The sequence below is a fragment of the Anomaloglossus baeobatrachus genome, chromosome 10 (assembly GCF_048569485.1).
Source record: "Anomaloglossus baeobatrachus isolate aAnoBae1 chromosome 10, aAnoBae1.hap1, whole genome shotgun sequence".
Classification (NCBI taxonomy): domain Eukaryota; kingdom Metazoa; phylum Chordata; class Amphibia; order Anura; family Aromobatidae; genus Anomaloglossus; species Anomaloglossus baeobatrachus.
The window spans coordinates 47,094,920-47,119,092 of NC_134362.1; the positions used below are offsets into that span (position 1 = coordinate 47,094,920).

A 24,173-nucleotide genomic window follows, 5' to 3' on the forward strand; every position below is an offset into this window, starting at 1 on the left:
GGGGAACAGTAAAATGCCACACCTAGAGTGTACTGCATTTCGGAAAAAAAAACCCAACAACACACTAACAATGAGGAATACCTTCCCGCTCCCTGTCAATGTCATCCCCATTTTTAGTATCTGGCAAAGATAAAGGAGACAGCTGTGAGCTGCTATTATCAGGCTGGGAAGGCCCATGGTTATTGGGCCCTCCCCAACTTAAAAATACCAACCTCCCCGGCGATGAACAAAGCCTGGTTCTAATGTTCCATAGGGTTTGCCAACAGCCACTTCCAGGTCACACTGTGCGTGACTCGGCGACTCTGAAGAGCGGTGATGTTATTGATGTCATCAGTCTTCAGAGTCGCCATGTCTTCCGCAGCACAGCGTGACCTGGAAGTGGTTGCTGGCAAAGCCTATGGATCGTTTGTCAGATTTGCTGGACTATGTTGCATTCCCTGGACTACGTTGGCCTGTGTGGCTTTGTTTTTTTTTCTTTTTAATAGTGTCTTTGTTTTCTTTCTTTGTGTTTATATGTTGTGTTTTTTTTCTTTCAGGTTTCCATCGGTGGACTATGTCAGACCTGTATGTTTTTTTTGTTTTTTTTAATTAAGTGGTGAATGAAAAAAAAGTGTGGGGCAGTGTTTATTTCAATAAAATATTTTTAGATGTGTTTTTTCTTTTTATTTCTGGGCTAGTAATGAGGGTGTCTGATGGCATCTCTCCATTTCTAGCACCAGGGTTTGATGCCAGCTGTGTTTGGACACTTCACACCTGACATCAACCCCAAGTACCCTTACCCCAATTACCAATGCATCATGGCATCCAAAAGAACTGAGGCTAAGCGCCAGAATTGGAGCATCTCATGTAATTCTCCACTTCTGGGGCAGCTGCATGCTGCTATTTTAGGCTGAGAAGGACCAAGTAACCATAGAGCTTCCCAAAACGTGTGAAAACGGATGCCACACATACCAGAATTAGAGACGAAGGAGGCATTAATTAGAGCACCAGTGTTGTATTTGGCTGCAATTTTCTTGATTAGGAACTCAATATTAGCAGAATATTATCAGAGACCTGACTGTTTTTTATGAGTAACTGTTTAAAGAGGTTGTCCGGTCTAAATCCACAAGTCTGCATTTGCTCTATGTGACTGCAGACTTGTGCATCTTCTCATCTGATGCACTGTGCGCTGTGAGGATTCTCTTTTGTAAGAGCCGGGAACGGCAGTCATATGGCAGTAAGTATACAATATGCACACTCTCCACTAAAATCTGACTGGAGGGCGTTGGCCTTGCTCAAACCATTTGCATTGAGTGAGGCTGTCCATCTAGTCGGATTCTGGATGGGAGTCTACATGTTGTATATTCACGGCCACGTGACACCATTCCTGCCTTTGACACCGGAGAATCCTCACAGTGCATGAGATGTGAAGATTCACAGGTCTGCAGTCACAGAGTGACACATAGTGAGAGATTTCAGACTAAAGGGGGCTTTACACGGTAGCGATATCGCTAGCAAATTGTAGCGATAGCGAGCGTGTAAGTACCCGCCCCCGTCGTGCATGTGATTGTTTGTGATCGCTGCCGTAGCGAACATTATAGCTACGGCAGCGTCACACATACTTACCTGGTCGGCGTCGTCGCTGTGACTGCCGAACAATCCCTCCTTCAAGGGGGAGGGACGTTCAGCATCACAGCGATGTCACCGCAACGTCACTAAGCGGCCGGCCAATCAAAGCGGAGGGGCGGAGATGAGCAGGACGTAACATCCCGCCCACTTCCTTCCTTCCGCATTGTGGCCGACGGCAGGTAAGGAGACGTTCCTCGCTCCTGCGGTGTCACACATAGCGATGTGTGCTGCCGCATGAGCGATGAACCACCTGCATAAACAACCCTTACTGATTTTTGAGTTTGGGACGACCTCTCCATGGTGAACGATTTTCACCATTTTTGAGATCGCTTAAGGTCGCTGGTCAGTGTCACACACTACGATATCGTTAATGACGCCGGATGTGCGTCACTAACAACTTGACCACGACGACAAAACATTAACGATATCGTAGTGTGTAAAGCCCCCTTAAGGTATTGAGACCGGACAACATCTTTAATTTTTCTTTGCCCTAGTTTTGATAAATTTCTATTTTTTTTTTTAGGGGTGTCCTTTTCATTGGATTATCAATAATATGAAAATCCTTAGACCAATGATTGATTGTTCTATACAACAGAACACAAAATAAACATTGCACTGTAAACAGTCTCTTCATGTGTTTCACCGCATGCCCGACTTCCTCAGGGGATATGGCCCTCTGTATACAAACATACAATCAAAATCTGAGCCATTTTTTGCTGAATTTCAAGAAGAAGCTCTGCAAAAATGCATGATAAACTCTTCAAAATGCTTCAGTACAGGAAAAATACCTAAAAAACTGGGGTTATGTGCATATTACATCTTTTGGATGTTGGCATGCCTGCCAAGACTTTTCAAGAGGAGACGCTGCTGGAAAACGCAGGTGGTGTTTTTCTTGAAGTGTCATTTTTGGTGTCGCAGTGCTAGATTTTTGCAGCAACTTTGTCGCCGATATTTATTTTTTTTCCTTGCATGTATAAAATAGTGAGAGGCTTCCAAACCAAAGCCGTCTGAAGAATGGACCAGTCACTTCTTTTATCCCGCTTTGCGTCTTTACATAGAAAGTTAAAAGAAGCGTTTTCTGGACATTTTTTTTAACTCCATTAAAAAGTGAAGAAAAAAAAAAAGTGAATGATTTTTCAAGCAAAAACGCTGGCAAAAAGATGCCAGGAGCATGAGGGGCACATATGCCAAACTCTGGCCTGCTGGCCACATCTGATCCCCAGGCTGATTTTATTTGGTCATTGATACCAGGTGCCCATAATTCTGTATGGAGGACTATGTGGTGCCCATTATTCTGTATGGAGGACTATGTGGGGCCCATTATTCTGTATGGAGGGCTATGTGGGGCCCATTATTCTGTATGGAGGACTATGTGGGGCCCATTATTCTGTATGGAGGGCTATGTGGGGCCCATTATTCTGTATGGAGGACTATGTGGGGCCCATTATTCTGCATGGAGGGCTATGTGGGGCCCATTATTCTGTATGGAGGGCTATGTGGGGCCCATTATTCTGTATGGAGGGTTATGTGGGGCCCATTATTCTGTATGGAGGGCTATGTGGGGCCCATTATTCTGTATGGAGGGTTATGTGGGGCCCATTATTTTGTATGGAGGACTATGTGGGGCCCATTATTCTGTATGGAGGACTATGTGGGGCCCATTATTCTGTATGGAGGGCTATGTGGGGCACATTATTCTGTATGGAGGACTTTGTGGGGCCCATTATTCTGTATGGATGACTATGTGGGGCCCATTATTCTGTATGGAGGGCTATGTGGAGCTCATTATTCTGTATGGAAGCCTATGTGGGGCCCATTATTCTGTATGGAGGGCTATGTGGGGCCCATTATTCTGTATGGAGGGCTATGTGGGGCCCATTATTCTGTATGGAGGACTATGTGTGGCTTATTATTCTGTATGGAGGACTATGTGGGGCCCATTATTCTGTATGGAGGGCTATGTGGGGCCCATTATTCTGTATGGAGGGCTATGTGGGGCCCATTATTCTGTATGGAGGTCTATGTGGGGTCCATTATTCTGTATGGAGGTCTATGTGGGGTCCATTATTCTGTATGGAGGACTATGTGGGGCCCATTATTCTGTATGGAGGACTATGTGTGGCTCATTATTCTGTATGGAGGCCTATGTGGGGCCCATTATTCTGTATGGAGGTCTATGTGGGGTCCATTATTCTGTATGGAGGGCTATGTGGGGCCCATTATTCTGTATGGAGGGCTATGTGGGGCCCATTATTCTGTATGGAGGGCTATGTGGGGCCCATTATTCTGTATGGAGGTCTATGTGGGGTCCATTATTCTGTATGGAGGTCTATGTGGGGTCCATTATTCTGTATGGAGGTCTATGTGGGGCCCATTATTTTGTATGGAGGACTATGTGTGGCTTATTATTCTGTATGGAGGACTATGTGGGGCACATTATTCTGTATGGAGGGTTATGTGGAGCTCAGTATTCTGTATGGAGGCCTATGTGGGGCCCATTATTCTGTATGGAGGACTATGTGTGGCCCATTATTCTGTATGGAGGGCTATGTGGGGCTCATTATTCTGTATGGGGACTATGTGGGGCCCATTATTCTGTATGGAGGGCTGTGTGGGGCCCATTATTCTGTATGGAGGGCTATGTGGGGCCCATTATTCTGTATGGAGGACTATGTGGGGCCCATTATTCTGTATGGAGGGCTATGTGGGGCTCATTATTCTGTATGGGGACTATGTGGGGCCCATTATTCTGTATGGAGGGCTGTGTGGGGCCCATTATTCTGTATGGAGGGTTATGTGGGGCCCATTATTCTGTATGGAGGACTATGTGGGGCCCATTATTCTGTATGGAGGGCTATGTGGGGCCCATTATTCTGTATGGAGGGCTATGTGGGGCCCATTATTCTGTATGGAGGGCTATGTGGGGCCCATTATTCTGTATAGAGGGCTATGTGGGGCCCATTATTCTGTATGGAGGGCTGTGTGGGGCCCATTATTCTGTATGGAGGGCTATGTGGGGCCCATTATTCTGTATGGAGGACTATGTGGGGCCCATTATTCTGTATGGAGGGCTATGTGGGGCCCATTATTCTGTATGGAGGACTATGTGGGGCCCAGTATTCTGTATGTAGGGCTATGTGGGGCCCATTATTCTGTATGGAGGGCTATGTGGAGCCCATTATTCTGTATGGAGGGCTTTGTGGGGCCCATTATTCTGTATGGAGGGCTATGTGGGGCCCATTATTCTGTGTGGAGGGCTATGTGGGGCTCATTATTCTGTATGGAGGACTATGTGGGGCCCATTATTCTGTATGGAGGGCTATGTAGAGCCCATTATTCTGTATGGAGGGCTATGTGGGGCCCATTATTCTGTGTGGAGGGCTATGTGGGGCTCATTATTCTGTATGGAGGACTATGTGGGGCCCATTATTCTGTATGGAGGACTATGTGGGGCCCATTATTCTGTATGGAGGGCTATGTGGGGCCCATTATTCTGTGTGGAGGGCTATGTGGGGCCCATTATTTTGTATGGAGGGCTATATGGGGCCCATTATTCTGTATGGAGGGCTATGTGGGGCTCATTATTCTGTATGGAGGACTATGTGTGGCCCATTATTCTGTATGGAGGACTATGTGGGGCCATTATTCTCTATGGAGGGCTATGTGGGGCCCATTATTCTGTATGGAGGGCTATGTGGGGCCCATTATTCTGTATGGAGGACTATATGGGGTCCATTATTCTGTATGGAGATCTATGTGGGGCCCATTATTCTGTATGGAGGACTATGTGGGGGCCCATTATTCTGTATGGAGGACTATGTGGGGCCCATTATTCTGTATGGAGGGCTATGTGGGGCCCATTATTCTGTATGGAGGGCTATGTGGGGCCCATTATTCTGTATGGAGGGCTATGTGGGGCCCATTATTCTGTATGGAGGACTATGTGGGGGCCCATTATTCTGTATGGAGGACTATGTGGGGCCCATTATTCTGTATGCAGGGCTATGTGGGGCCCATTATTCTGTATGCAGGACTATGTTGGGCCCATTATTCTGTATGGAGGGCTATGTGGGGCTCATTATTCTGTATGGGGACTATGTGGCGCCCATTATTCTGTATGGAGGACTATGTGGGGCCCATTATTCTGTATGGAGGGCTATGTGGGGCTCATTATTCTGTATGGAGTGCTATGTGGGGCCCATTATTCTGTATGGAGGGCTATGTGGGGCCCATTATTCTGTATGGAGGACTATGTGGGGCCAATTATTCTGTATGGAGGCCTATGTGGGGCCAATTATTCAGTATGGAGGACTATGTGGGGCTCATGACTAGGTTGGATCCACGACTTTGTCCAAGTTTTTAACCTTGGTCCTCTGTATATTTGAGTTTGGCATCCCTGGTGAAGGGAGAGCTGCCTAAAAGACAATTTCTCACTTCTTTTGACATCTTTGGAAACCTGAAGCAGTTAAGACGCTGAAAATACTGAACATAGAGACAAAGAGCCAGTCTTTTACATAGAAATGTTCATTTTTTTGAGTGTTCTGGCACTTTTTCGGGTTTAGGAGCGGACCTGCCTCTGCACATATCCTTATGCGTAAGGTTTCTTAGTGATGTGACTAATGGCATATAGAGGGCAGGAGGCTGAATGTTTATTTTGGGGAAGGTTTAGTAGTGTTTTAGGAATAAGTGATATTGGTGGGACTACAGGTAGCGTTTAATGGTGAGTTGTTGTTTTGGGGGGGATGCACATAGGCACTTCTGACAGAAAGCTGAGGCGTTTCCCATAGCAACCAATGAAGTATGGCGACTGCTAGGGTTATAAATGGCGGTAATTGTGCCCGCCTGCAGTGTGCCCCCTCTGTCGCTATCAGTGCCCGTCTCTTCTATGGGGAAGTGAGACGCGCTTCCTGAGGGAGGGACAGTCACTGACGGCCTGACACAGACTGTCTCTGCTGCTGAGGAGGGAGGAACAGAGTGCGGGGGAGAGAAGAGCAGCAGCCGACACTGCGGAGCAACCGAGCACGAAAGCGAGAGGCGCCGAGGAGAAGGCGGGAGGAGCTGCCCGGTGCCCGCACTCATCTCCTCCTGCCCGGGGTGACTGTCCAGATACCTGGCATGGAGGAGGAGCAGGCTGCAGGTGAGTGCAGAGAACAAGCTCCATTCCTCCTCAGTCATGTGCTGTGTGCAAACATCACCCAGGGGGGTCTGCAGCCTCCCCCCCCCCTCCTCATGTGAGACTACAACTCCCAGCATGCCCTGACAACCCCCTGCCCTCTTGTGGCGTCACATGACTTATTACAAAAGTTTATAAACTTTGTCAAAACTTTCTGCAACTTTTTCCTAGAAGCTGCAGGACTTTGTATCCACTCCTGGGTATTATTAGTAACAGCCGGAGCTGACACTTTATGTGCAAGGCTATGTTTACACAGGGAGGTTTTGCATTTTTTTTTAGACTGTGTACACAAGTTGCGGTTTTTTTCCCCATTTTTTTTTTTTTCTTGCAGATTTTAATCAATCTGCAATGGAAAACGCATCCCAGCAAGGTCTATGAGAATCCTGAAGTGCTGTGCACACATTGCAGATTTTGTTTTCCTTGCAGATTTTGGTGCAGAAAAAATGTACACCAGACAATTATGCCCTGTGCGCACGCTGCAGATTTAGGCTGCTTTCACACCTCCGGTTTTTCCTGTGCAGCACACTCCGGCGCTTTGCAGAAAAACCACAACCGTTTTTTTTTGCCGCCGGTTGCGTTTTTTTTGCATAGACTTACATTAGTGCCGTAATGTGCCGCATGGGCTTGTGTTCAGTCCGGTTTTTGCCGCATGCGGCAGATTTAGCCGATGTGGCGGCCGGATGGAACGCTGCCTGGCACATTTTTTGTCCGGTAAAAAACGCATCCGGCCGCCGCATGCGGTTTTTTCCTCTGCGCATGCTCGTTAGCGTGCCGCAAGCGGCAAAAACCGGACGGGCCGCATGTCAAAAACTTATGCAAAGGATGCGGTATTGTCGCCGCATCCGTTGCATAGGTTTTAGAGCCGCTTTGGCCGGCTCTGCTAAAACCGGAGGTGTGAAAGTAGCTTTACCGCGGATTTTCTGCAGAAAATTTGTCTAAGGCCCCCTTCACACGTCCGTGAAACACGTGCGTGTTCGGTCCGTGTCCGTATGTCCGGAGACACGGACAAACGTGCACCATTGTTAATCTATGATTGTGGTCACACGTGCGTTATTTCATTATGTCCGTGTGTGCGTGTCCGTGATCCGTATGTGTTTGCGTTTTGCACGGATGCATGTCCGTTATCTGCACGGAGCACGCACACGTGGACACAATGAAAGTCTATAGGTATGTGCACACACGTTAGTAAACACGTATGCATCTACCTATAGTCCGTGTCCGTTTGGTGTTTTTATTTCTAGTGATGTCGGCTATTCTTTCTATTTCTGTGTATGTCGGTCAATCTCCCTGAGTCCGTCGGTCGGTCTCTGTCTCTCTGTCGGTCTCTCTGTCTGTCTGTCCCTCTCTCACAGTCTGTTGGTCAGTTTCCCCCCCCTCTCTCATACTTACCGATCCCCGATCTCCTGTGCGGCGCTGCACGGCATTCACACTGCTGCGGCGGCTTTTACTATTTTGAAAAAGCCGGCCGCTCATTAAACAATCTCCTATTCCCTGCTTTCCCCGCCCACCGACGCCTATGATTGGTTGCAGTGAGACACGCCCCCACGCTGAGTGACAGCTGTCTCATTGCACCCAATCACAGCAGCCGGTGGGCGTGTCTATACTGTGCAGGAAAATAAATAAATAAATAATTAAAAAAAAACGGCGTGCGGTCCCCCCCAATTTTAATGCCAGCCAGATAAAGCCATACGGCTGAAGGCTGGTATTCTCAGGATGGGGAGCTCCACGTTATGGGGAGCCCCCCACCCTAACAATATCAGTCAGCAGCCGCCCAGAATTGCCGCATACATTAGATGCGACAGTTCTGGGGCTGTACCCGGCTCTTCCCGATTTGCCCTGGTGCGTTGGCAAATCGGGGTAATAAGGAGTTATTGGCAGCCCATAGCTGCCAATACGTCCTAGATTAATCATGTCAGGCGTCTATGAGACACCCTCCATGATTAATCTGTAAATTACAGTAAATAAACACACACACCCGAAAAAATCCTTTAATAGAAATAAAAAACACACACATATACCCTCATTACCAATTTATTAACCCCGACAAACCCTCCATGTCCGGCGTACTCCACAGTCCTCCAGCGTCGCGTCCAGCATGAAGGTGACAGGAGCAGCAGAAGACACCGCCACTCCGGTCACCTCCAACCAGCAACTGAGGTGAGTAGCGCGATCTGCTGAGGTGTCACTGAGGTTAATCGCTGTCACCGCTGTATCCAGTGACAGCGGGTAACCTCAGTGACACCTCAGCTGATCGCGCTACTCACCTCAGTTGCTGGTTGGAGGTGACCGGAGCGGCGGTGTCTTCTGCAGCTCCTGTCACCTTCATGCTGGACGCGACGCTGGAGGACTGTGGAGTACGCCGGACATGGAGGGTTTGTCGGGGTTAATAAATTGGTAATGAGGGTATATGTGTGTGTTTTTTATTTCTATTAAAGGATTTTTCGGGTGTGTGTGTTTATTTACTGTAATTTACAGATTAATCATGGAGGGTGTCTCATAGACGCCTGACATGATTAATCTAGGACGTATTGGCAGCTATGGGCTGCCAATAACTCCTTATTACCCCGATTTGCCAACGCACCAGGGCAAATCGGGAAGAGCCGGGTACAGCCCCAGAACTGTCGCATCTAATGTATGCGGCAATTCTGGGCGGCTGCTGACTGATATTGTTAGGGTGGGGGGCTCCCCATAACGTGGAGCTCCCCATCCTGAGAATACCAGCCTTCAGCCGTATGGCTTTATCTGGCTGGCATTAAAATTGGGGGGGACCGCACGCCGTTTTTTTTTAATTATTTATTTTCCTGCACAGTATAGACACGCCCACCGGCTGCTGTGATTGGGTGCAATGAGACAGCTGTCACTCAGCGTGGGGGCGTGTCTCACTGCAACCAATCATAGGCGCCGGTGGGCGGGGAAAGCAGGGAATAGTAGATTGTTTAATGAGCGGCCGGCTTTTTCAAAATAGTAAAAGCCGCCGCAGCAGTGTGAATGCCGTGCAGCGCCGGGGATCGAGGAACGGTGAGTATGAGAGAGGGCTGCTAACTTCAGTCACTCGGGGGATTAGTGGTCACCGGTGAATCCTTCACAGGTGACCGCTAATCAGTACTCGACACAGACAGAGCCGCGGTATGAGGATGAAGTCGGGTGAAGTTCACCCGAGTTCATTCTCATCGCGCAACTCTGTCTGCTGTCAGCCGACATTTATAAACGACATTGTGCATCACACACACGGACATTCCACACGGACATTCCACGTACACATACACGTTAATTCCACACGCACACACGGACGTTCTACACACAAACACGGCTAGCATACGCAATTCACACAGGTGCCACACGGACCATAAAAACGGACACAAAAACGGGACACGGACACGAAAAACGGCCCGTAACACACGTGCGTGTTTTTCACCGACGTGTGAAGGGGGCCTAACATTGCTGCAGTCATTCCCCAGCAAATCCTATGGGTTTTTAAAAATGCTGTGCGCACGCTGCGGATTTTCCTCTACAGAATTAATGAGCATGTCACTTCTTTTCTGTAGGTACCTGCGTTTTTTTGCCATAGATAATGGTAAAAATCTGCAGGGACCAACTTGCGGAAAATCTGCGGCAATTTCGCACAAAATCTGCGGCAAAACGTGGCAAACTGCGGCAAAACCGCATGCGGATTTTGCTGCGGGTTTGGTGCGGTTTTTATTTACCGCGCGTGCGGGATTCTTTAAGAGGATCCGTTTTTTTTTCTTAAGAAAAAGGCACTTTCTAGTGCGCACATAGCCTAAAGGGTGCTTTACACGCTGCAAAATCGCTAGCGATAGCAACCGCCCCCGTCGCTCGAGCGACATTTGGTGATCGCTGCCATAGCGAACATTATCGCTACGGCAGCGTCACACGCACATACTTTTTCAGCGACGTCGCTGTGACCGCCGAACAATCCCTCCTTCAAGGGGGAGGTGCGTTCGGCGTCATAGCGACATCACTGCGGCGTCACTAAGCGGCCGGCCAATAGAAGCGGAGGGGCTGAGATGAGCGGGCGGAATATCCACCGCCTTCCTTCCTCATTGCCGGTGGACGCAGGTAAGGAGATGTTCGTCGTTCCTGCGGTGTCACACATAGTGATGTGTAACGCTGCAGGAGCGACGAACAACCAGCGGCGTGCACCACCAACGATATTATGAAAAAGAGCGACGTGTCAATGATGAACGGTTTTTGACGTTTTTGCGATCGTTGATAGTCGCTCATTTGTGTTACACGCTGCGATCTCACTACCGGCGCCGGATGTGCATTACTAACGACTTGACCCCGACGATATATCGGTAGCGATGTCGCAGCGTGTAAAGCACCCTTTAGGCTATGTGCACACGCTGCAGATTTGGTGCAGAATTTTTTTGCACCAGATCTGTACGCTGTGGTTAAAAAAAACTGCGTTATGGTTTTGATGCGTTTTTTTTTTTTTTTTTGGCCATCGAGAAAGTCAATGGGTGAAAAAACGCTGCTAAACCCGACCAATAATTAACATCCTGCAGATTTTTTCTGTATCAAAATCTGCATCAAAAACGCACCTTGTGTACAGCAAATCTAAAATCCCATAGATTTTGCTGGCTTCAGGAGAGGCATGCAGATTAAAAAAAAAAAAAAAACTGCATCAAAAACCGCAGTGTGTGTACAGGGCCTAAATGGTATGTGCCCAGGTTGTAGATTTTTTTTTTCTACATATAAAACTGCATAAACATACACATACACATAAAATCTCTTGAGAGGAAAAAGGCTGCTGAAAAACGTGCATTTTCCGTGCCTTTTTTTTTGCAGTTTTTGGGGGGTTTTTTACGCATAGAGATAGTGAAAACGCTATTGACATGTCAATTGTTTGGTGCACTTTTTTTTTCTGCACCAAAATATGCAATGAAAAAAATCTGCAACGTGTGAACAGCTTTTTAGGATTTTCATAGAATTTCCTGGGATGCGTTTTGTCTTGTAGTATAGATTAAAATCTGCAACAAAAAATGCATGAAAAAAATGCAGCTTGAGCACACAGCCTACTTGTCAATTGTTTCTGCAGTTTTCAGAATGTATATGAAAAACATTAAAAAAAACCACAAAACTGCAGTAAAAAAACGTGCGTTACTTTCTACAGCGTTTTTCCTGCTGAGAGATGCAGTTTTTAAATCTGCACCAAAATCTGCAATGTGGAAACATATCCTTAGGGTGCGTGTCCACAATCAGTGTTCACAGCGTTTTGAGGCTATGTGCGCGGATTTTACCGCGGATTTGCTGCAGAAAATGTGTCTAATATTTCTACAGTCATTCCCCAACAAATCCTATGGGTATAAAAAAAATGCTGTGCGCACCCTGCGTTTTTTATACCTGCGGATTTATCCATGGAATTTCCGCTGCGGAATTAATGTGGATGTCACTTCTTTTCACAGGTACCTGCGTTTTTTGCCATAGATAATGGTAAAAATCCGCAGAGACCAACCTGCAGAAAAACTGCGGTAAATCCGCACCAAAAATGCACCAAACCGCGGTAAAACCGCATTTGGATTTCGTTGCGATTTTGGTGATGTTTTTTACTGCAGTTGCGGGATTCTTTCAGAGGGTCCGGTTTTTCCTTGAGAAAAAATCAATTTCTAGTGCACACACGGCCTGAGGCCCTGTGCGCACACTGCAGATTTTGCCGCGGATTTGCTGCAGAAAATGTGTCTAACATTTCTGCAGTCAATCCCTGGCAAAACCTATGGGTATAAAAAAATGCTGTGCACACACTGCGTTTTTTTATACCTGCGGATTTACCCACGGAATTTTTGCTGTAGAATTAATGTGCTTTTTTTTGCCATAGATAATGGTAAAAATCCGCAGGGAACCACCCGCGGAAAAACCGCTGCAAATCCGCGGTAAAACCGCATGCGCATTTCGTTGCGGTTTTGGTGCGTTTTTTTACCGCAGGTGCGTGATTCTTTCAGAGCGTCCGTTTTTTCCTTGAGAAAAAGTCAATTTCTAGTGCACACATGGCCTAAGGGGGATTTTTGGAGGCAGAAAAAAAAGTCTTGAAAGCCTTTATTTTGCTGAGGTCTTGCAGCAGAAACTAAAAGTTTTTGAGAAGTTTTGAGATTTGGAGAGTTTTTGCTCATTTTCTGTGCCGTGCACAAACCCATAGAGGATTTCCTCTGTTCATACCAAGTTTTTTTGAAGAGTTCAAAAACAATCAGTTCTTTAAGCAGAAACCACTTGAACACACTTCTGGCTTGGAGGAGTTTTTGTTTTCATGAGGCATATCTTGATGAGGTTTTTTTTCTCTTGAAATGTTCTTTATATCCTTTGGATCGTTCAAAGTTTGGAAAGGTTTCCTTAAGCATCCTCTTCAGAAAAGTTACATGCACTTTTTACGCCATTAGGCATTTTTCAGGATAAAAAAAAAGCTTAAAAGCTTTTGATATGAATTTCACAAATAAATGAATTAGAAGAGTTTTCTAAGAACTTTCGAAGCAGATTTTGGAGAGGATCAGCTCAAGAATACGCCTAAGGCCAGAGTCACACTTGCGAGTGCCTCGCATGTAACTCGCGCGAGTCTCTTATTGAATCACCCGGCACAGACTCGCACTCTCCTGACAGGAGCGGGTCGGCTGCATGTATGTCTATGCAGCTGAGATGCTCCTGTCCTGAGAGTGTGAGTCCGTGCCGGGTGATTCAATGAGAGACTCGCGCGAGTTACACGCGAGGCACTCGCAAGTGTGACTCTGGCCTAAGGCTGGAAACACACTTGTGTGTGTAAGGCTATGTGCCCACGCTACAGGATTTACCGCGGATTTTGCCGCGGATTTACCGCGGATTTGCCGAAAATCTGCAGCAGCAGCACTTCCAAGCACCATGCTGCGGATTTTTCCGCGGTGGATTTGCCGCGGATTTTGATCCGGAAAAATCTGCAGCATGTCAATTGTTTGGTGCAGATTTGGTGCGGATTTTTGGCTTTGAATGGGGAAAAAAAAAAAAAAAAAATCCGCATCAAAATCCGCGGCAAATCCACGGCAAATCCGCGGCAAATCCGCGGGTGCGGATTTGCCGCGAAAGTCGCGGATTTTCAGGCAAAAAAATCCGCAGGGACATTCTAGCGTGGGCACATAGCCTAAAATCGGTCCGAGTCTCATTCTAGAAAGTAGCATGAGCTCTGTTCACGTTATGATCAGTGAGCAATGCAACTGCAATGTGATCCTATGATTTTTCAATTGATTGTGGTCCATGTGCGATCCGTGTGTAATCCGTTTGGGATCCGTTTTTATTCTCAGCAGCTATGTCATCTGCAATTCAGCTCTGCTACATGGCCGGTGACAGCAGAGACAGACAGAGCCATGTAGCAGAGCTGAATGGCCGGTGACAGCAGACCCAGACAGAGCCGCGCGATCAGAATGAAGTCGGATGAACTTCACCCGACTTCATTGTCATCCCGCGGCTCTGTCTGTGTGGCATGGCCTGATTTTCGGTCACCGGTGAAGGTCTCACTGGTGACCGCAAATCCCCTGAGTGACTTAAGTGATCTGCTGACTTAAGTGATCTGTGCTATCAGCGGTGCCGTCACTGGGGTTACCCGCGGCCACAGCTGAAGTCCTCCCGCTGAGATCAGTGGCCGCGGGTAACCTGAGGGATGTCATCGCTGATAGCGCGACTCACTTCAGTCGCTGCGGGGAGCTCACAGAGAGCGGTCGTGGTCTGTGACCACTCTCTGTCGGCTTCCGATGTAGCAGAGCTGACATTGTCGAGGGACCTCTGTGGATTACGTCGGACATGGAAGGGTATTTGGGGACTTGAATAAAGTGGTGAAAGAGGGTTGTTTTTTTTTTTTTTTTTGTTATTCATTTCAAATAATGGATTTTTTGGTGTATGTCTTAATTTTCTTTATCTTACAGATTAATCATGGAAGGTATCTCGGGGAGACGCCTGCCATGATTAATCTAGGACTTAGTGGCAGCTATGGGCTGCTGCCATTAACTCCTTATTACCTCGATTGCCACCACACCAAGGCAAATCGAGATGGTCGGGTACAGTCCCGGGACAGTCGCATCTAATGGATGTGGCAATTCCGGGCGGCTGCTGGCTGATATTGTTAGGCTGGGGGGGCTCCCCATAACGTGGGGCTCCCCATCCTGACAATACCAGCCTCCTGCCGTATGGCTTTACCCTGGCTGGTATCAAAATCGGGGGGAACCGCACGCCGTTTTTTTTAAATTATTTATTTAATTTACTGCACGATATAGACCCGCCCACTGGCAGCTGTGATTGGTTGCAGTGAGACAGCAGTCACTCAGCGTGGGGGCGTGTCGGACTGCAACCAATCATAGGCGCCGGTGTGCAGGGAAAGCAGTGAATACTAGATAGAATAATGAGCTGCCGGCTTTTTCAAAAGACGAAAAGCCACCGGAGCAGTGTGAATGCCGTGCAGCGCCGTGCTGGGGATCGGTGAGTATGAGAGAGGGGGGGAGAGGGAGAGACAGACAGAGAGACAGACAGACAGAGAGACCGACATCGACAGACCTCACTCATTTGCAGTGTTTTCTGCAACATGTGATAAATGTATTTATAAAAACGGATGTCACTAGGATGGTGTGAGTGCCGTCCGTGTGACATCCGTTTTTTTTCACGCACCCATTGACTTTCATTGAAGAGACTCGCGCGTGAAACTCACCAAAACGCAGCATGCTGCCATTTTTTTCTCAGTCCGATTTGGACTGAGAAAAAAAATAGATGGGAGCTGCCTCATTGAATAACATGGGTCCCAGTGCAATGCGAGATTTTCTCACATTGCACTCGTGCGAGTTAATCGCAAGTGTGAAGCCGGCCTAACAGAGTCAGTGTGCACATACTCTCCTAAGTGTATGTGCACCCGATGTCTTTAAGATGCCGGTGGCCCTGCTGAGGATTTCCTAACAGAAGCCGTTGCAGACTTTTTCCCTGTGAGGCTTCGTTGGCGGCTTTGCCATCATTTTTGCAGCGGCTCTGCCTCTTGCTTCTCTTTTTTTAGAATGTAATCTGTAACAGTCGGCCTTCTTCTGGAAGTCACACGAACAATAAACATAATACTTTTTTTTTTTTTAACCACTTAGCATTTTACAAACTATAGTATAGTAACAAAAGATGTGTTGACATTGCTGCGCACTATGTCCACTTTTTGGAACGCTTTTTCAGATGGTTCTTAGGCGGAATTCTGAAAAAGACATCACGTAAAGCAATTTCCACTATAAATCAGTCATTTTTGGCCATCTAAAAAAAAACCCACAGCGTGCACATTCTCTTTAGAGTTTGTTCTAACAATGATTTTTATGGGTGAGCAAAAGCAACAAGTTTTTCAAATGGAATCTGATTCAGGAAAATGCCAGGTTTTCTATCATTTTAACTGGTGTTTTTAAAAGTCTGAAGACATTAGATGCGTTGTTCACTACTTTTACACTGATGGCTTATAATAATAATCATCTTTATTTTTATATAGCGCTAACATTCCTCAGCGCTTTACAACACTGTCCCCATTGGGGCTCACAATCTAAATTCCCCATGTGTATGTCTTTGGAGTGTGGGAGGAAATCCATGCAAACACGGGGAGAACATACAAACTCCTTGCAGATGTTGTTCTTGGTGGGATTTGAACCCAGGACCCCAGCACTGCTAGACTGCAGTGCTAACCACTGAGCCACCGTGCCACCCTTAGCTTTAGGATAGGTTATCAATGTCTGATCGGCTGGTGTCCAACACCCAGCTCTCCCGCCAGTCAGCTTTTCTCAGTTCCGGTGGTGGCAGTAGGTGGCCGGAAATGCTTTGTTGCAAAGCTTCCCTGTCTTCTGATAGCGGCCAGGTACTGCACATCCACTTCCTTTCAAATTATTTTTTGGTGAATGTGTAGTACCTGGCCGCAGCCACTATGAGCAGCTCCGGAACGGATTCTTTCTGACTGCCACAGTCGGCATCGAGAACAGCTGATGGGCAGCACGGTGGCTCAGTGGTTAGCACTGCAACTTTGCAGCTCTGGGGTCCTGGGTTCAAATCTCACCAAGGACAGTATCTGCAATGAGTTTGTATGTTCTCCCCGTGTTTGTTTGCGGGGGTTTCCTCCAAGTACTCTGGTTTCCTCCCACACTCCAAAGACATAGAAAGGGAATTTAGATTGGCAACACTGTCCCCATAGGGGCTCACAATGTATGTAAACACTGTGGAATAAATAGCGCTATATAAATGAATAAATATTATTATATCGGTGAGGGTGCCATGTGTCGGATCCCGGCTGATCAGACATTGATGAGGCATCAATGTAAAAGTAGTGGACAACCTCTTGAAGACGTTCCAAGTCTGAACATATGCACAGCAAGTCGTTTTTACCTAGCAATGAATGGAAAGAGTCTTTTAAGCATTTTCTAAGCACGTTTTCATCCATTTGTCAGAGCAGATCGACACCAGAAATGTCTGAACATACCTTTAGGCCCTGTGCGCACGCTGCGGATTTGCTGCAGAAAATGTGTTTAACTTTGCTGCAGAAAATGTGTTTAACTTTGCTGCAGTCATTCCCCAGCAAATCCTATGGGTTTGAAAAAATGCTGTGCGCACACTGCGTTTTTTTTTTTATACCCGCTGATTTTCCGCTGCAGAATTAAAGCTATGTGCCCACGCTGCGTTCTGTCCCTGCAGAAATTTTTGCAGCGATTTGAACAGCACATGTGCGCTTCAAATCGCTGCAGAAACAGTGCGTACTGAAAAGCCGATTTCATGCGCTCTGGATGCAGCCCCTCCCATAGACAGAGCGGGAGCTGCACCAAAGCGCACGGAATAAGTGACATATTTCTTTTTAGAACGCAGCGATTTGGCAGCATGCAAATCGCTGTGTTCTAAAACGCAACGTGCGCATGGATTATGCACAATCTTCATAGATTGTGCTGGGGACGCAGGACGCATGCAGTTACGCTGCGGTGCAGAACGCAGCGTAACTGCATGCAAATACGCAACGTGGGCACATAGCAAAATGAGCATGTCACTTCTTTTCCGCAGGTACCTGCGGTTTTTGCCATAGATAATGGTAAAAACCACGGGGACCAACTTTCGGAAAATCCGCGGTAAATCCACAGTAAATCCGCGGTAAATCCACAGTAAATCCGCGGTAAATCCGCTGCAAAACACGGATGCGGTTTTACAGCGTTTTTTACCGTGGGTGCAGTATTCTTGCAGAGGGTTTGTTTTTTTCTTAAGAAAAAGGCACTTTCTAGTGCGCACATAGCCTTAAGGGTGCTTTACACGCTGCAACATCGCTAGTGATCGCTAGCGATGTCGCGAGCGAAAGCACCCGCCCCCGTCGTTCGTGCGACATTTGGTGATCGTTGCCGTAGCGAACATTATCGCTTAGGCAGCGTCACACGCACATACCTTTTCTGCAACGTCGCTGTGACCACTGAACAATCCCTCCTTCGACTGGGAGGTGCGTTCGGCGTCATAGCGACGTCACGGCGGCGTCACTAAGCAGAGGAGGGGCGGAGATGAGCGGCCGGAACATGCCACCCACCTCCGTCCTTCCTCATTCCTGGAGGAAGCAGGTAAGGAGATGTTCGTCGTTCCTGCGGCGTCACAAGTGTGACGCCGCAGGAACGACGAACAACCAGCGGCATGCACCACCAACGATATTATGAAAAGGAGCAACGTGTGAACAATCAACGATTTTTGACGATTTTGCGATCGTTGAGCGTCGCTCCTTGGTGTCACACACAACGATATCGCTAACGGCGCCGGATGTGCGTCACTAACGACGTGACCCCGACGACATATCGTTAGCGATGTCGTTGTGTGTAAAGTACCCTTTAGACCCCAAATTCATTTGTTGGGCACACCTGGATGAAAGGAGTTCCCGTTTAAAGGCCACTTTACACACAGAGATAAATCTGCGGCAGATCTGTGGTTGCAGTGAAATTGTGGACAATCAGTGCCAGGTTTGTGGCTGTGTACAAATGGAACATTATGTCCATGATTTCACTGCAACCACAGATCTGCCATAGATTTATCTCTGTGTGTGACGGGGCCTTTAGAAGCACCAAATTCATCAAAAGAAGTGCACCTCTTAATAAAGCTTACACATCTTAAGGGTGCTTTACATGCTGCGACATCGCTATCGATAGCACCCGTCCCCGTCGTTCGTGCGACATTTTGTGATCGCTACCGTAGCGAACATTATCGCTACGGCAGCGTCACACGCACATACCTTTTCAGCGACGTCGCTGTGACCGCCAAACAATCCCTCCCTCAAGGGGGAGGTGCGTTCGGCGTCATAGTGACGTCACTAAGCGGCCGGCCAATAGAAGCGGAGGGGTGCAGATGAGCAGCCTGATCATCCCGCCCACCTCCTTCCTTCCTCATTGCCGGTGGACGCAGGTAAGGAGATGTTCGTCATTCCTGCGGTGTCACACATAGCGATGAGTTACGCCGCAGGAACGACGAACAACATCATACCTGTGACTGCAGCGATATTAAGGAAAGGAGCGACGTGTCAACGATCACCGTTTTTGAACGATTTTGCGATCGTTTATCGTCGCATCTTGGTGTCACACGCTGCAATGTACCTACCGGCGCCGGATGTGCGCCACTAACGACGTGACCCTGACGATATAGCGGTAGCGATGTCGCTGTGTGTAAAGCCCCCTTTACAATTGCCAGAAATGTTTTTCCAGCCAGGGGTCAGCGTACGTTTCCGGCATAAGTGATGCCACTTTGTGGTGTAAAATATGATTACTTGTCTGGCCGACTTGGCTACTCTCATCCAAGCTCCAGCCACTTTTTTTTTTTTAAAAAGGCTGATGCAAGAATGCCAAAAATTGCAAAATGATGGCGCAATTTTGAGTGTGACATTTCAAGAAGTTTCATTTGAGAATTCTGGCTTAAAGGGCTGGTGAATCAGGGCCATAGAGTTTTATAAAACGTTTGATAGTCACTGCTTGGTGTCTGTCAGTGAATTAGATCAGTCCTGTTTAAGAAACCGACAAAGGCTAGTTTCACACTTGCGTTCAGCGCATTCCGTCACTATGGAGAATAGCGCAGTCCGTTAACGCACTGCGCTATTCTCCATAGACTTGTATAGACGACGCACTGTAACGCAAGTGTCTGCGTTGCATCCGCTGGACGACGCAGCGTCGTTATTTTGACGCTGCGTCGGGCGGATGGAACGCAGCATGTAACGTTTTTCTGCGCTTGGCGGAGTGTCAAAAAAACGCAACCTGCAGGAATCCGTTAGGCGTCCGTTGTTTTTATAACGGACGCCTATGGTGGCGGATTCCGTTAGAATGCGTCATTTGACGGATTCCGTTAACGCAGCTGTCTAGGACCAGTCTGCAAATTGCAGGTGCGTAGTTTCGTGTGCTTACTGTATCACGGTCAGGCCCACAGACTTTTGCCCAAAAATACACTCACCTGACTTTTAGGCTGGAAACAAATGCATACAATTTTGATACAATTTAAAGGGTATGTCCATTATTTTAACACAAGACGATCACCCTGCATATTTTTTTTCCATGATCTTCTGCAACTTTGGAGAGAAAAAACATACACTTTTCATTTCAGATTTTGGAAAACCGAGGCACGAAAGTCCAACATAATCACATGATATACATTGGGTTGTCCTCTCTACCTTAAATCACATTCTAAATAGGCCTAGGGTGGTAAAAAAATATTAATGCTCGCCTATCAGATCAGCGCCACTCGTTCGTACTTTGCACTGGGTGCCCCATTGGTCTCCTATTTTATCTGGATCATCATGTGAACCATTTCCGGGTCAGACTAGTGAAGGCTGCCACCGATCTGCAGCTGCTGCTGATTGTGTGCAGTGATCACATGATGCCCTGGTCTGAACAAGATCTGAAGAAGAATCCAGGAGACCGGTCGGGACACATTGCAGAGTGTGGAGAAGCAGCATTAGTTCGGTAGGTGAGTAGCAATTTTCTACTTTTTTTTTTTTTTCTTCACCACCCTAGGCTATTTAGAATATGTTTTAAAGTAGTCAACAAGCCTTTTGGAGCACATTCACATGATGCAATTGCACTATGCTTTCATGCTGCAGTTTTCAGAAATTATGGCAAAAATGATGGGAAAAAAATGATCTTTTTAAATTGCACTGAGGATTCTCTGGTGCCAGGAGTAAGCAGGACTGTGACCGCAGGTATGCAATTTGCATGTGGTCATGTGCAAACTAGATGGCCATGACCTCATTCAATGCAAGTGTATTCAACGAGGCCGGATAAAGTCTAGTAGGAATGTGGACGGAAATCTGCAAATCGCATACTTTCAGTCACATAACCGCCTGCTTCTTGCGCCGTAGAATCCTCACAGCACGATGTGAAGATTACAAGTCTAAAGGGGGCTTTACACGCTACGATATTCCTAGCAATTGCTAGCGATGTCGAGTGCGATAGCACCCGCCCCCGTCGTGCATTCGATATCGTGTGATCGCTGCCGTTGCAAACATTATCGCTACGGCAGCGTCACACGCACTAACGCGGTCGTCGTCGCTGTGACTGCCGAACAATCCCTCCCTCAAGGGGGAGGTGCGTTCGGCGTCACAGCGACGTCACTAAGCGGCCGGCCAATCAAAGTGGAGGGGCGGAGATGAGCGGGACGTAACATCCCGCCCACCTCCTTCCTTTCGCATTGCCGGAGGACGCAGGTAAGGAGACGTTCCTTGCTCCTGCGGTGTCACACACAGCGATGTATGCTGCCGCAGGAGCGACAAACAACATCGATAATAAACAATTAACGATTTTTTTGTTTTAGGACGACCTCTCCATGGTGAACGATTTTCACCACTTTTGCGGTCGCTTAAGATCACACATACGTGTCACACGCTGCGATAATGTTAATGACGCCGGATGTGCGTCACAAACAACGTGACCCCGACGATAATTCATTAACGATATCGTAGCGTGTAAAGCCCCCTTAAGGCCGGACAATCCATATAAACCATTACTCAGACTGCCAACTCACCAGGGCAATTGGGAAGAGCCAAGGCAAAGCACCGTCTAATTGATGAGCCACTTCTGGGGTGGCTACGGGCTGCTATTTTTAGGTTGGGAAGGGCCAAATAACCATTGTCTGCTTTACTTTTGTTGGTTACAAAAATATGGGTGGAGACCCCACGTAGTGTTTTTTTTTTTTTCATTCAATAATAAAAAGCTGTCCAATAAGCTGCACAGGGTACAATTTTATTATGTCTGTCGCTCTCTCTCTGTATCTACTGTATTTCTATCTCTATTCATTCAACAGAAAAAAAGAGCCTCTTTTCTCCAATTTTTAATGTAAAAATTATTTATTAGTAAATAAAATCAAATATTAAAACCACTTAAAGAGATTAAAAAAATCAAATATTATTTACATATTAAAACCACTTAAAAATAGAATATAGGGGAATGTGTAGAATGGAAAAAACAGACCCAGAGTCCAATATAGAACATTGTTGTCTGAATCAAAACACGACATTGGTTGTAAATATTAGATGGAGAGGTATACACACATAAAAATATTGGATGGCAGTGTGGTGCATAGGGTAAATAGATAAACATGTGTATATATAAAGACAAAAGAAAGGAAACAGGGTGTGTGCGAATAATTGCACCAAGGTGTGAAAGTATGGGACTTTCACAAAGAGAGAACTAAGCCAGTGCAAACAAATGAGCAGACCAAGGTGCGAAATCAAATAACCACATGTAAGGGTACTTGCCCACAATCAGGAAGAGCAGTGTGTTTGGGCCTTGATCCAAAACGTTGTGTTGTACAGTAGAAGCACAGTGGATGTGATTATTAGAAATTCCATGTCCACGCTGATTTTGTTCTGCAGGGTACACGGACATCCGGTGGGACTTTCGTAGCTGCCACATGTCTGCAGCATGTCAATTTATGCTTGAGGAGATGTGAGTGTTCTCAGCAGGAGAACACAGTGAAAATCCGCAGCGCCCAAAACCGTGATCATGGACCAGGACGCTGCGTTCTCTGACGAGAACACTCCTGTCTCCACAAATGAAGACACACTGCGTCTAGAACGTAGCGTGTACAATGTTGGCACATATCCTAACCATTGTACTTTGTTAATATACCTGTTGTCAGGCAGTAACTACCAGGGTGACGGCAGGTATTAGGGAACCCTCGGCGAGCACCGCAACACACAGGGTACACCGGGAACATGCTACAACTATGGGCCCTGGTACTAGGGAGAGGGGAATGGGGTCACCTCCTACAGTCACCTGTGGCTGATCCCTGCACTCCCTAATGTCCCTATACGGGTCCTTCCCCAAGTTGCCGATCACTTTCCTAGGCCCTTGTTTCCTCTGAACTCACCCTGGCTAGTGAGAAGGCTGGCAAGAGCACCAGTCTAACCATTACAATAATACAACTCAAGGGGAGAGAGACAGACAGGGGGAAAATAGACACCAAAAGGAAAACACTCCAAGGGCCTCCAATCCAGCTAACACCATAGCTGCAATTGTCACGACTACTCAGTTTCTTACAGACACTGGCTATTTCCAAAGTGGTTAGCATAAGAATGATGAGATCTATAACCGGCATCAAATGGTAAGACATGTGACTATTTATAGCGAAGGGGAGTGATCACAAAGAGCTGCACCTGATATTAAGGCTCCAAAGGACAGCCAGATAGGAAAGAGTCCTTAACCCCTACAGCACGAAAAGGAAGCAAATACATTTAACCACAAGCTGCACACCTGTGCACAATTAGGCACTGTGACCTTTTGGTCCAGACTCACCAGAGGTCTCGGGGCACACCCATGCCACCTGTAACCAATGCAGGAGAAAAGTTACCATATGAATCTGCTACTGGGAAGCCCAGGGGGTGTATGACACTCATATTGACACTGAGGGCAAATAGGTTTGTATTATACAGTATTTCACAAAACTTAATATCCTCACATTTTTGTAAATATTTTATGTTTTCATGGGACAACATTGAAGATATGACACTTTGATACAATGTAAAGCAGTCAATGTACAGCAGTGTATTTTTGGTGTCCTCTAAATAACTCAACACACAGCCATTCATGTGTAAACCGCTGGCAACAAAAGTGAGTACACCCCTGGGTGAAAATGGCCAGATTATCTCCAAAGTGTCACTATTTTCTGTGGTCATTATTTTCAAGCACGGCCTTAACGCTCTTGGGCATGGAGGTCACTAGAACTTCACAGGAGCCGCTGGATCCTCCTCCATCCTCCATGATGATATCACGGATCTTGTGGATGTTACAGACCTTTTGCTCCTCCACCTACTGTTTGTGCAGGCTCCACAGACGTTCAATAGGGTTTAGGTCTGGAGACACTTGGCTGGTCCAGCACCTTTACCCTCAGTTTCTTTAGCAAGGAGTGGTAGTCTTGGAGGTGTGTTTGG

General features: G+C 47.0%; 1 protein-coding gene across 1 annotated transcript in view; it reads left to right on the top strand.

The window, feature by feature from the left end:
• Positions 1-6,533: 6,533 nt before the first annotated feature.
• The window catches only part of EML3 (EMAP like 3), a 159,304-nt gene continuing 141,664 nt past the window's right edge, over positions 6,534-24,173 (top strand). The window contains exon 1 of the mRNA XM_075326548.1: positions 6,534-6,745. Within this exon, the coding sequence (XP_075182663.1) occupies positions 6,724-6,745 (22 nt within the window). The 5' untranslated portion in view covers positions 6,534-6,723. The remainder of the gene's footprint in view (positions 6,746-24,173) is intronic.